Source organism: Meriones unguiculatus, chromosome 10 (genome assembly GCF_030254825.1).
Source record: "Meriones unguiculatus strain TT.TT164.6M chromosome 10, Bangor_MerUng_6.1, whole genome shotgun sequence".
Classification (NCBI taxonomy): Eukaryota; Metazoa; Chordata; class Mammalia; order Rodentia; family Muridae; genus Meriones; species Meriones unguiculatus.
Window position 1 is genome coordinate 34,538,299 of NC_083358.1, and position 11,688 is coordinate 34,549,986.

General features: G+C 41.2%; 1 protein-coding gene across 1 annotated transcript; it reads right to left on the reverse strand.

Moving 5' to 3' along the window:
• Nucleotides 1–2,090: 2,090 nt before the first annotated feature.
• On the reverse strand, nucleotides 2,091–3,725 carry LOC132657105 (sentrin-specific protease 2-like). Its single transcript, XM_060393324.1, has one exon. The coding sequence runs from the start codon at nucleotides 3,723–3,725 to the stop codon at nucleotides 2,091–2,093; it is 1,635 nt and encodes a 544-aa protein (XP_060249307.1).
• Nucleotides 3,726–11,688: the final 7,963 nt, after the last annotated feature.

Sequence of the window (11,688 nt, forward strand, 5' to 3'; positions counted from 1 at the left end):
AGGCAAACATGGCATTCCCTCAACCCTTCCAGAAACACACATTGACTTCTGAGTGCAATGTGTTTAAAGCAACAATACAGGAAGTTTAGCGTTCACTTGACCATTAGTGAAAAATGAAAACATTGGACCATGTAACCTGTCACAGAGAAGAAATGACTGCCTCTGAGGACGAAGAGGTGCAGGGATCCTGTCCTCCCCAGTTAAACAAAAGCTTTAAGCATAAGCAAGTTCATCATATTTGCTTCAGGTCCTTCAGCGAATAACCTGTCACCTCCACCTTCTGTGTCAGAGATGGTTCAGTTTAACCTTCAGGCTTTTGTTGTGTTCTGAATTACTGCAAAAGAGTTTATGAAAGTTATGAAAAGGATTATGGAAAATTCTATAACTTTAAAGTCATACAAATACATTCCTCAACTCATTTTGTTTTTTTTACCAGTAGGAAGTGCATTTTCATAGTGACGTCACAGGCTCATTGTAGGCATCTGTCTACAGATATTAGAATTAATATCATTTGAAAGTTTACAGTGTTTGGAATAGTTTTTTTAAAAAAATGTTCCTGTATCTCTCTGTCTCTGTTTCTCTCTGTCTCTGTTTCTCTCTCTCTTTCTCTTTCTCTCTCTTTCTTTGTGTGTGTTTGTGTGTGTGTGTGTGTGTGCCTGTGTTTGTGTGTGCTGTGCACCTGCATGGGTGTGCTTCCCATGCATGTGAATTCCAGAGCTCTGTGTCTCTCCACACTACACTGAGGCTATACACCACTGCAGGTTCAGCTTGCTGCTGTTCTGCTCTATTGAGCTTCTCCTACAATCCAGGATAGACACAGGATGCTCACTAAAGAATTGTGTCTTTGCATCCTGGGCTCAGAACAAAAGAACTGCCAGTGACTTACAGATGTGTGAACAGTGTCCAGGCACACTGAGGAATCCTCAGGAATATTTGCGCTTGCCAGTTTTCTCAGACCAACTCCTGACACCATGTGAGCAACATCAGATCTTGCGAGGTGTGATCAAACAACATTAAACTTTATTAAATAAAAACTTCATGAACAGAGGGAAGATTTCAACTGAACAGGAAAATTGAATGCAAATTTCTTCTGTAAAATGTATTCTACTATACTTGGCAATATCAACAGAAAGCATCACTAAATCTAATAATTGTGTGCATAAGGGGGAGAATGTAAACCTCGATAAAAATATTTAGTTTCATTTTAATATATAGAAGAAAATACATTTTAATGAAAGAGATTTAAACTAAAGATTTTTCTTCGGGAATATGTGGTCAGTACAGCGCTAGAAAAGCTAGGACATGTATACAAGGAGTGCAGGTTGAAAACATACACAGTCCAATTATGGTTATTTCATTCCCCTCAAAGAGCAAAACTGATCAATTTAGGTTCAGAGAATAGTGTATCTTGAAACGTCTGTGACGCCTTTCCTAATACTCATAACTGAACCCCAACCTAGGTCACATGCTCAGGGTTCAACAATACTGTGAAACTCCTGTATTGTCCCCTGAGCCCATGCTTCAATTAGGGCAACCAGCCTGGTCCCCCATTGAGGCTGGCACTTGGATTGACAGTCATTTTAGATACAAAGAGTTCAAGCAAACAGGAGAGAATTAATCACTGAAAAGCATTGAAAACAGCCTCTGGCCATTAACTAAAACCCATATTAATGAAGAGAAAAATTACAAGAAATTTAAAAAGTCAAAAATCAAATAAACCCAACCAAATGAACCAAATGAAACAAAACCAAACCAAAAAAGAAAATAAAAACAACAACAAAAAGTAATTAGAAGAAGAATCAAAATTGACCTCTTTCACAGATAAAGTTTCTGAAGCAGCATGATTGTGCCCATGTTGTGTTGTGTGGGTTGGATGGTTTCTAATTGTGGCGGGCACATCCATCTTGATGATTGCTTCAGATGAAGCTTGCTCTTCCTTCCTCATTCCAGGTTTGTACTACACAGAAGTGTGTGGAGAATCACCCACTTTTTCCAGTCCTGTGTCCAGGCTCTTCAACCCACCATGTCTGAAGTCCTCAGCCACTTCCATGAAAGGCTGCAGGACAGCCTCAGCAGCCAGGTGGGCACAGCTACAGTAAGCAGCTGTGCAGGATTTCCCACACCATCTTCTTCCTAAACAGAGGCACATGCCTCTGAGAGAAGGTGATGGGCTGGCCTCTTGAGATGCAGTCTGCGTATTTACACATGAACATTCCACAGTCACTTCCATTCAGCTGCTGGGGAATCTCCTCTGCTGTCATGCTGTACTGCTTCCAGTCCAAAGGGTTCAGATCTATATTCCTTCTCGCCTTGCTCTCATCCTGCAGATAGTGGAAAATCAGCTTAAGAATGTCAGGTCTTTCCTGCCCCATCGAGTCTAAGTAGACAACACTCTTCTGTCTTAAGTTTACCACCACCAGGCTCCAGTGGACATCCAGGTGTATGGGCACCAGAATCAGTTCTTTCTCAAAAAGGTTTATGGCCTGGGTCCACCTTTTTACAGATTTGTAACCCCCACTCTTTAGTTTGGTATAAAAGAAGGTGTTAAATGCATGCAGTGAGGGGTAACCTTGAGTTTGGGTTCTTTGCATGAGTAGGTTCATATAAAAGTTGATGACTTCATCATTGAGCCACTGCATGTCCTTAAGTGTGTGCATGTCTGCTCTAGTGATGTGCAGTTTAAAAGCACAGCTCAAAACTTCATCTTGTGGCCCTGGGCCAAGGGCATTTTGAATTTCTTTCTCCATTTCTGCTGTGATGTCAGAGCCACGGTCCAGCTCTCCTCCCTCCTCTTGCTCGTTGTTACCCTTTTTCTTGGCCTCTGGTGTTTTGGGCACTTTGTTTTGGATGAGGGTGTTTTTGCTGACCCTGTCTGTGGAGAGCTGGGTCTGGGCTCCTCCCAGGAAGTCTGGCTGGGGGTGGTATCTCCTTTCCCCCTCTTGGATGTTTCCTTGGTCCCTCTTTTCTTGATGACAGATTTCCACTTCTGAGCGTCTTTTTCCATCTCTGATTGGTAACTGATCTTCTGGGACAACACTGTCAGGCTGGTTTGGCTCAGAGTGATTGTTTTTGGACCTGTGACTTTGTCCTTCCACACAGGATTTGATGCCCTTCAAGGTGTCCACAGGGCTTAAGTTAGTGCTGTGAGGGTCAGACTTCACATTCTCAATAGTTTGAAGCTCTTCTAACAACCTTTGATATTTTTCTCTGTGTTGTTTCTCAACGTGTTGTTCTATGTTGCAGTAGGGTCGCTTGCGTCCCTTGCCACCATCAGAAAGCCTCACCTCAGCGGTAGCCTCATCCTGATGGTTTTGGGTGTACTCTTTGTGCTTTCCCTCTACTCCACCCAGTTCCTGGGCATTGTGTACCTGACCCTGGAACAGCTGTTTACACCCAAGTTCGATTTCAATGTTATCTTCTTTTAACTTCTTTTGAGGCTTAGGTCCTTCTGCAGAGGGAAAGTTGTTTCCTCCCTCAGCCTGCCATTTCCTCTTTTGTCCCATAGATGGATATTCAGGGTTCATGATTTCACACTGTTGTCCATGATACAACATAAAAGGAATGGTTGGTCTGCTTTTTCTCATGTGTTCACCGTCATCTCTCCTGCTACTTTCTGGATTCCCTGTCAAAGTGCAGGTCTGCTGGACTTTCAGCGGGTGTTCTTGGTTAGATATCCTCTTGATGTTGCCAGGATCATTTGTAGATGTCTTATCTGTACAGGACATTTTGTCCACAGTCAGAAAATGCAGGCGGAAGGGCTCAGACTAAAGTCTAGCTCTCGGTGTTGGAATCAGTTGGATTATGAAGATAGTTGGAATGTGAAGATGTAGGTATGAAAGAGTATTCAGTTGATGAATCTGCTCTTTGAGGTGGCAGTCCTGACCTTAGAACACGTGATGGAAATTCTCTTTAGGGTGGGGAGGGGAGAGGGAGAGAATTTGGGCTCCAGGCCACAGTGAGCCTTGGTGGAGTCCCAACTTGTGGAAATGACAGTGAAAGCTGCCTGAAGAGCTTGGTAGCACGCCAACGCACCAGAGGCGGAAATGCTGTGTGCCTCAGCTCTTTCCCTGGCTCTGGGCTTCCAGGTTCCACAGCTGGTTGTGATGCAGTTTGACACATCATGATGGCATTCTAAGGCGAGTGGAAGCTCCTCCCACCGTCACCCTTGGGAAGGAACTTAAGGCTTGCTTCCTTCCCTTAGGGTCTTGTTATCCTGTGCCTGTTCCCAACATTGAAGCAAACACATAGTCAGTAAGAACTCAGTGAGGCAGAAGTGTAGTCCTGTCTTCAGAAAGGGAGAGGTTATTGGGAAGAATAGTAGGTTCACTACATTTTATTTTTCTGAAATGGATGCAACTTTGTGGTTCATTTTGACAAGAAGGTAGCTCAGGCAGTGCCGTTTGTCTAGGTAGAATCTAAGGAAGCCAATGTCCAATTCAACTTATTCCTCTATGGAGCCCTTTCGATTATGGACCCTGACTCGTGGGAAACCTCAGCCAGCTCTACCCTGAGTTGACATCATCACCTGACAGATACCAATGACAGAGAAGGGGATGGCTTTTGAGTTATTGAGCTCTGTGATGAGAGGTTTGTTTAGGGTCTCCTGATCTAGCCCATCCTATGGCACGTGACTGTTAGGGAAGAGTCTCCTGTCTGTCTAGGAAGTTTAATTGTAGCAAACAAAATACAATTGCCTTTACTTCACTCAGATTCAAATGATTTTTGCATTAGCAGATGATAGTTACATGAACATGCTTATTAATAACTTAGACAGTTATGCTCTGGGACCTTTTTAACAGAAACTTTCTAACAATTGATTCTGTAACAGTACTAGAGTCAATCAGTGTTGGGCCTCCATGCTGTGTTGAGAGTGAATCTCATTCTTAAAGTCCTGGAAAATCACAAACCATGAATGCATCCCTACAAAACCCTGGGAAGAATTCCATTGAAGGACTATATTAAAAACAGAAAGGTGGTGATTGATTATTTTAGGTCACTACATTTCAGTATTATATTTTTTATAATTCATTATTAAAATTACTTAAATGTTGGATCAATTCAATGGACAAGAAATGGAGCAGAGCTGTGATTCTCTCATGTGTTATATTCTCCAATATTATTCTTGTTTTACTAAATTAATTTGACCATTTAGAAAAATACCAAATTGCTGAGGTGAAATATGGAAAAACAAAGGATGAAGGGAGGAAGACGCTATGAAGAAGGGAATATGGGCCAGGATAATAAAGGCTGGGAGAGTACACAGTTCATCATGTAAAGGGATTTGCCAGCAAGCCTGATGACCAGACTTTAATCCCTATTACCCACGTGGTGGAAGATGAGAACTTATTCCTGAGGGCTTTCTTCTGTCCTCTACATTCATGCTTTGACATATGCCTGCCCTTACTTAGACACACAAACACACACACACACAGACACATACACACACACATACACACACACACACAGACACACACACACACACACACACAGAAATGTTGATTGTTTTAAATGGTGAGTCAGGAGAGATAGCTCCGTGGTTAAGAATTTGACACCTCCAAAGGACCCCATTTTGATTTTTACCTCCAACTTGGGAGCTTAGAACTACCTGTTCCTGTTGCAGTAAAACTGGGACTCTCTTCCAGATTTAGGAGGAAACACACACACAGACACACACACACACACACACACACACACACAAACACATGCTGCACTTTTCTATGTCCAAGAAATACACTCATAGAAATATTAATCTTTAAAACTATAGGTAGGATTTGTACTCAGCCAATGTCTGTTCTCAATGCAAACACGGACTCGAGAATATTACGAAACTGTATTAAAATGTACAAAAGAAAATCAGAAGAAATTATAGTAACTAAATTGTAATTGTCCTTTGAGAAAGGCTTTAAGGATTTTAGAAATAGTCTGAGAAATTTGTATGTCAGCACACTTTGCAGGACAGAGAACAATCTTGCAAACCCTATGTGTTTAAATTTGCTTATAGCGGTTTTTGTCACTTTCCAAACATCTAGATCCATTATTGTGTCTGTATAAAATCCATATAACATCTGGTTTAACCTCTGTTTAACCTTCATTTATTAAATACACTTTGATAGGATCAAATCAGAATGGGGGACAAATGAAATGGCTCAGCCTGGTGTTCTGTTCCCTGGAAAAACAACCATCTCTGTGCCATGCCTGGAACCCACAAGGTAAAAGGGCAGAGCCAAGCCTCCTGAGACATCCTCTGACCTGCACATGTGTGCTCTGGCAAGCAAGAAGTTGCTCCACCCCCAGTTCCCAATGAATAAAACAATTCTATTGAGCTTTGTAAGGTGAGTTGAAGAAAGTGGCTTTTTTTTTTTTTTTCCTTTTTTGAAAGTAGTTTAGGGTGTTTTATATATTTAGATCATCATATATATTTTCCACTTATTTTTTTATTTTTTATTTTTTTACAATTTATTCACTTTATATCCTAGCTGTGGTCTCCTCCCAATTCTGCCATCTCTCCCTCTTCTACTCCCATACTCTTTCCTCAGTCTACTTATAGGGGAGATCCTCCTCTTTTATCTGATCCTAGCCTGTCAGGTCTCATCATGAATATCTGCATTGTCTTCCTATGTGGCCTGGTAAGGCTGCCCCCTCCCTCAGGGGGAGGTAAACAAAGAGCCAGCCAGTGATTTCATGTTGGAGACTGCCCCTGTTCCTCTTACTATGGAGCACATTTGGATACCGAATATATCCATGGGCTACATCTATCTGTTCAGGGGTTCTAGGTTACCTCCATGAAGGTCATTGTATGGAGTATCAGTTTCAGAAAGGACACCTGGGCTCAGATTTTTTGGTTCTGTTGCTCTCCTTGTGGACTTCCAATCCCATCCAGGTCTTTCTATCTCCCCCTTCTTTCATAACATTCCCTGCCCTCTGCCCAGAGTTTGGATCTGAGTCTCAGCATCTGCTCTAATACCATGCTGGGCAGAGTCTTTCAATCATACTAAAATTTGCACACCTATAGAAGCTAAGCAAGGAGGAGGACCATGGGTAAGATGCTCAAACCTCATTGAGAAAGGCAAATGCGATAGACATCAGAAGCTGTAGAAAACAGGGAACAGGACAGGACACCCTTTCAAAAGCCTTTTTGACCAGCTTTATGTCTCATCATGAAAATTCTGGCTTGGTCCACTAGAGGGCAGAGATACCACAAAGCAGTGCCATGCCTCTGGGCTTTTTCTGCCTTCTCTGACCCAAAGGAGCTCCTCAAAGCAGAGAAGTGCTGGGGGAGAACAAATGCCTCTAGATCTGTGGGGTTAGCAGTGAGAAGTCATCTCTCACTTGTTAGCCTGAGGAGGACCCTGGGAGACAATTTGGAGCCACCATTGACAAGGTTCTGAGGATTTAATACTTGTGAAGAGGATCCGTGGTGAGGTCCTTCATGTTGGCTTGGTGACATCCTTCCTGTTAGCTTTCTCTACCTCTTGGGGAGAATAATGTTTATTGCTTATTGGAAAGTATATCTGTGTCATCAACATTTGATTTCCACTACCAACACAATGCGGGGACATTTGTCAAAGTCATGTCTAGTGTTTCTGCACTTCAGTAGTTTTAAATATTTCACTGAAAAAGTTCTAATCATTTAAAGGAAAACAATTTGCACCCCATTCACTGGGACACATTCCAAAGATCCGTATGTAAATAGCACTTTACGTTGTATCATTTAAATTATCATCTTTAATACATGAAGACTATAAGCCCCAGTGACATTTTCACATGAGGCATTGTGTTGTGCAAGTCATGCCTCTCTCTCCTACATTGTTCCTCCTCATCCAGGAAGTGTAAAAAAAATAACAGACAAACTGCCATCATATATGGGCATTCTTGCAGGCCTTTTAGGAAGCCTTTTAGGAATTAAAACAAAGTGTCATTTTAAATTGGCAAAATGCAAATTCCAAATTGTTGAGGGGAAAAGTTCTCTCAATGTACTGCAGATCCACACTGACATTCAAACAAATAGTTTATATGCAATGAAGAAAAGGAGCCATGCTCTGTACAGTCCACAGGTGGCTTCCTTCAAAGGGTACCTGGCTGCAGTTGGGCTGTTCATCCCAGGCAGTTATCAACTTACTGTCCTGTTAGAAACTCTTACACATGCATAGCAGGAGACAAAAGAAAAGTAACCATAACAGCATTGTGTGAAATAGCAAAACTGGGAAACATGTACTGGCACTCAGTAGGATAGGAAACAAGGTACTATTGCCATTAGTACAAAACAAAGAAGGCGAATAGTCGCCAGTGCACAGCGATGGGAACAAAACTTCTCCTGTTATTCTGAGACCTGGCAAAGGACAGAAGGGTGTCCTACACAGCCAGAACAATGAACTAAGCACATGTTTAATCTTACCCAGACTTCCAAAGCAGCAATGTTTAAATTGCTAACAAAGTAAGAGCTTCAAAGAACTCAAAGATTTCACCTTAATTTTCAGAGATCATCAGTCCACAGTAGGAGACAATGGGTAAAGGCAGGTTGCAAATAGGACTGGGTTTACATGAGAAAACCCATATCTTCCTGATTCCAGCTCTTAAAGGTCCCTGGCTTTCCATATGCAACCTCAGTACCCCCTTGTGTGCACATGACAACATGTCCTCAGTGTGGGTAAGCCATTTCACTCCTTCCTTTTAGGGACAGTGCTCAAACTTGCAAAATAAAATGAGACTGGTGAACAGGAAGAAAGAACTAGAATTCCGTTTGACTATATATTTTATGTGGAGCAGGTCTGGCAAGGTGGCTCCTGCAAAGGGAAAAACCAACCCAAGCATTTAAGGAGGTGTTTGCAGGAAAGGGATTGCACCACCCAAACGATAGCAGATTTGAGGATCAACAAGGAGACACAGCAAGATATGCTAAGCTGTGGGAAGATGTAAGGAAGCTGTGGTGATGTTGAATGCATGGTGAAGCCTAGTGTTGGATGAGCACCTCCTCTTTGTCCTATTGTGTGTGTTTCTCAAGTGCTCACTGACAAAGAAATTTTACATGAGCAAAACCAATTTCTGTGTATATGTATGCACAAGAGACAGAATCTGTTTTGTAAGTGTCTTTAGATCTATGCATCCTAAGACTTACCTGTGTCAGTGATACCCAAAAGTTAGAGTTGCCAAGGGTGCATCATTTTAGGTCACTGTCTTGAAGAAAAATGGCTTGTAGGCAGGGCTACTGAAGCAACAGGAGGAAGAGGCTGATAGCTACCTGAGTGTTTCCAGTACATGTTCACATCCTGAGCTCAACAGCCCAAGTCTTTCAGTTGATGACTCCCAGGCTAAGTGTCCTAGCTAGGCCTAGAACTTGACAGTGAGGTGTTCAACCAGAGCTCACTTCAGCCTTCTGAAAAGCAGTGAGGGTTAGTGTGCTAATGCTATCTAAGTAATGCACTGATTCTCACATACATCCAAGAATTTCACATCTTCTAGACCAGACTTTGATTTTTAAAATTGGAATCAGAGAATCATTTGGGGTTTCCAAAGGCCAACTAAGTAAAATGTTTTATATTGGGAAAATGTTCTTGGGAATGTATACAATTTACCCTTGTTCATTCAAATGCTGATATCTCTACTCTGTTATCTGGTTTCAGCCTGAACATTGTGCTGTGATGCTTGTTGTAAGCATTACCTGTCTCCCGTTTGTGTAAACATGCCACCATTTGTTCTCTGTAATTTCAATTAAACAACCAGCCAATGCTGTGCAATAGAGGGAATAGGGTGGGATATTTTGGTTCCATGGGGATGAGAAGGACACAAGTTGGAGGAGTGGGAGTGCAGAGATGGGCTGGAGAGGAATTTTAGCCATGAAGAGAGATGAACCACACCTAGAAGCAAGTATAATATGTGCAAACTGAATGGTAGATAACTATGCAGCTTGGAATTTTAGGATGTAGTAATTAATGCCCAGCATTGTTCTAAGGTAATTAAAAACATCCTAGTCTCTGTGTGGTGATTTGAATTTGCAGCTGGTTTATGAATAACTGCTGCTTAAATCAATAGTAAATATTAATATTCAACAAACGGTGATGTCAATGTGGGGCAGAATTTATAGTAATTTAACAAGAACTTACATAGAAAATAAAAGTGTAGAGCTGTGTTATAGTTCTGCTCCTTAAATCAAAGACGGGTCAGTTCCTATACTAGGTGGTCACACACTCCTGATTAGACTCCTGCAGAGCAGCAAGGCCTCTAAAACAAAATTGATGCATGAAAACCCCAGAGAGGCAGCTTCTTTAGGTAGAATAAAAAAGTGGCTCTTTACAAGGAAGCTTCTAAAAACAAAAATCCCTTTGAGAAGGGGTTCTTGCTGGTCTAAGGACCAAATTTGTGGACCCATTAACTTCCAAGAGTGAGGAAGGGGTCAGGATCCAGTGAGGGAGGCATAAAATAAAACCTCTACATGGGAGCAGGACCTAGAGACAGACTGAGAATCCTCAAGCATCAGAACTGGTAGGATCTAGAAAGGAAGCTAGGTCTAAGAAAGTAAAGTCCTTATGGAGAGGTTTTGAGAGTAAAAAAGATAATTTTCTATGTTGACAATGGAGGAAGACACAGTGACACAGTGCTTCTGGATGCCATTTGAGTTTGTTTCTACTTGCATACAAATAATTATTTCACTGATGATTTCAGTTTCTTCTTTGCAAAAAATCATGATAAGACAGACTTGTAGAAAGAAGGGACTAGAGAAAATAAATTCTAAATGAAGAACCATAGAATAGAGGTTGGGTAAAACTTTGAATCAGAATAGAGAGCATTCAGAGCAAAACGTTCTTGTACTTACACTAAAACCAAAAGAGGTCCAGATGAGAAAAGTAAGCAGCAGATTGAAGGTATTGCAAAATGGCAGCCCATTGAGATGCTGGAGAGAAAATCTTTAGCTCTAGGCCGACTTGTTCAGACTGGATATTGTGTGTGTATATATGAACATGTATATGCTAAAGTAGAAATGCTGATCCTGCTTATTGTTGTCTTGGAACAAGGTCATACAGTGACTGGTATGCTCCATGATACAGAGTTTGGAGACCTGAAATACATGTTTCATGTCATAGACTCATATTCAGAATTCCAGTGGGCTTTTGCCTTGAATTCTGGAGAGCATTATCCTAAGGTTACACATTTATTATGGATGGTGAATGTTTTGGAGATGCCCCTGTGAATTGGGGCTGATGATGCACCAGCATGTTTATCCATTGTATTTCAACCATATTTTAGACATTATGACATAAATCCTGTTACAGATATAGCATATAATCATACAGGTCAAACAATTATGAAACTATCTAACAGTAATTTAAACAATATAACCATAAAACATAAGGGAAAAGCAATATCTTTCCACAATAAATTAATGAATGATTTATGAAGTTTTAATGTATAAATGTGATGAGTAGAACACTTGCTAAGACACAGTAGAATTTCGAAGGACTGCTGAATGACAGCAGCAAACAATGGTCCTAATTCCAAAATGGAGAACAGGGAATTTGTTATGCTGGGGAAGAGGTTTTGTGAATATTCATTCAGGAGAAGAGAAATTATGGGTTCCATCAAAACTAATAAATAACATATATGACAGAGCAGACCACCAGAAGGTCTTGGCCATTCACAGGAAGATAGAAATCAAGAACACTAAACAGAATAGGTACTATAAATTGATGATAC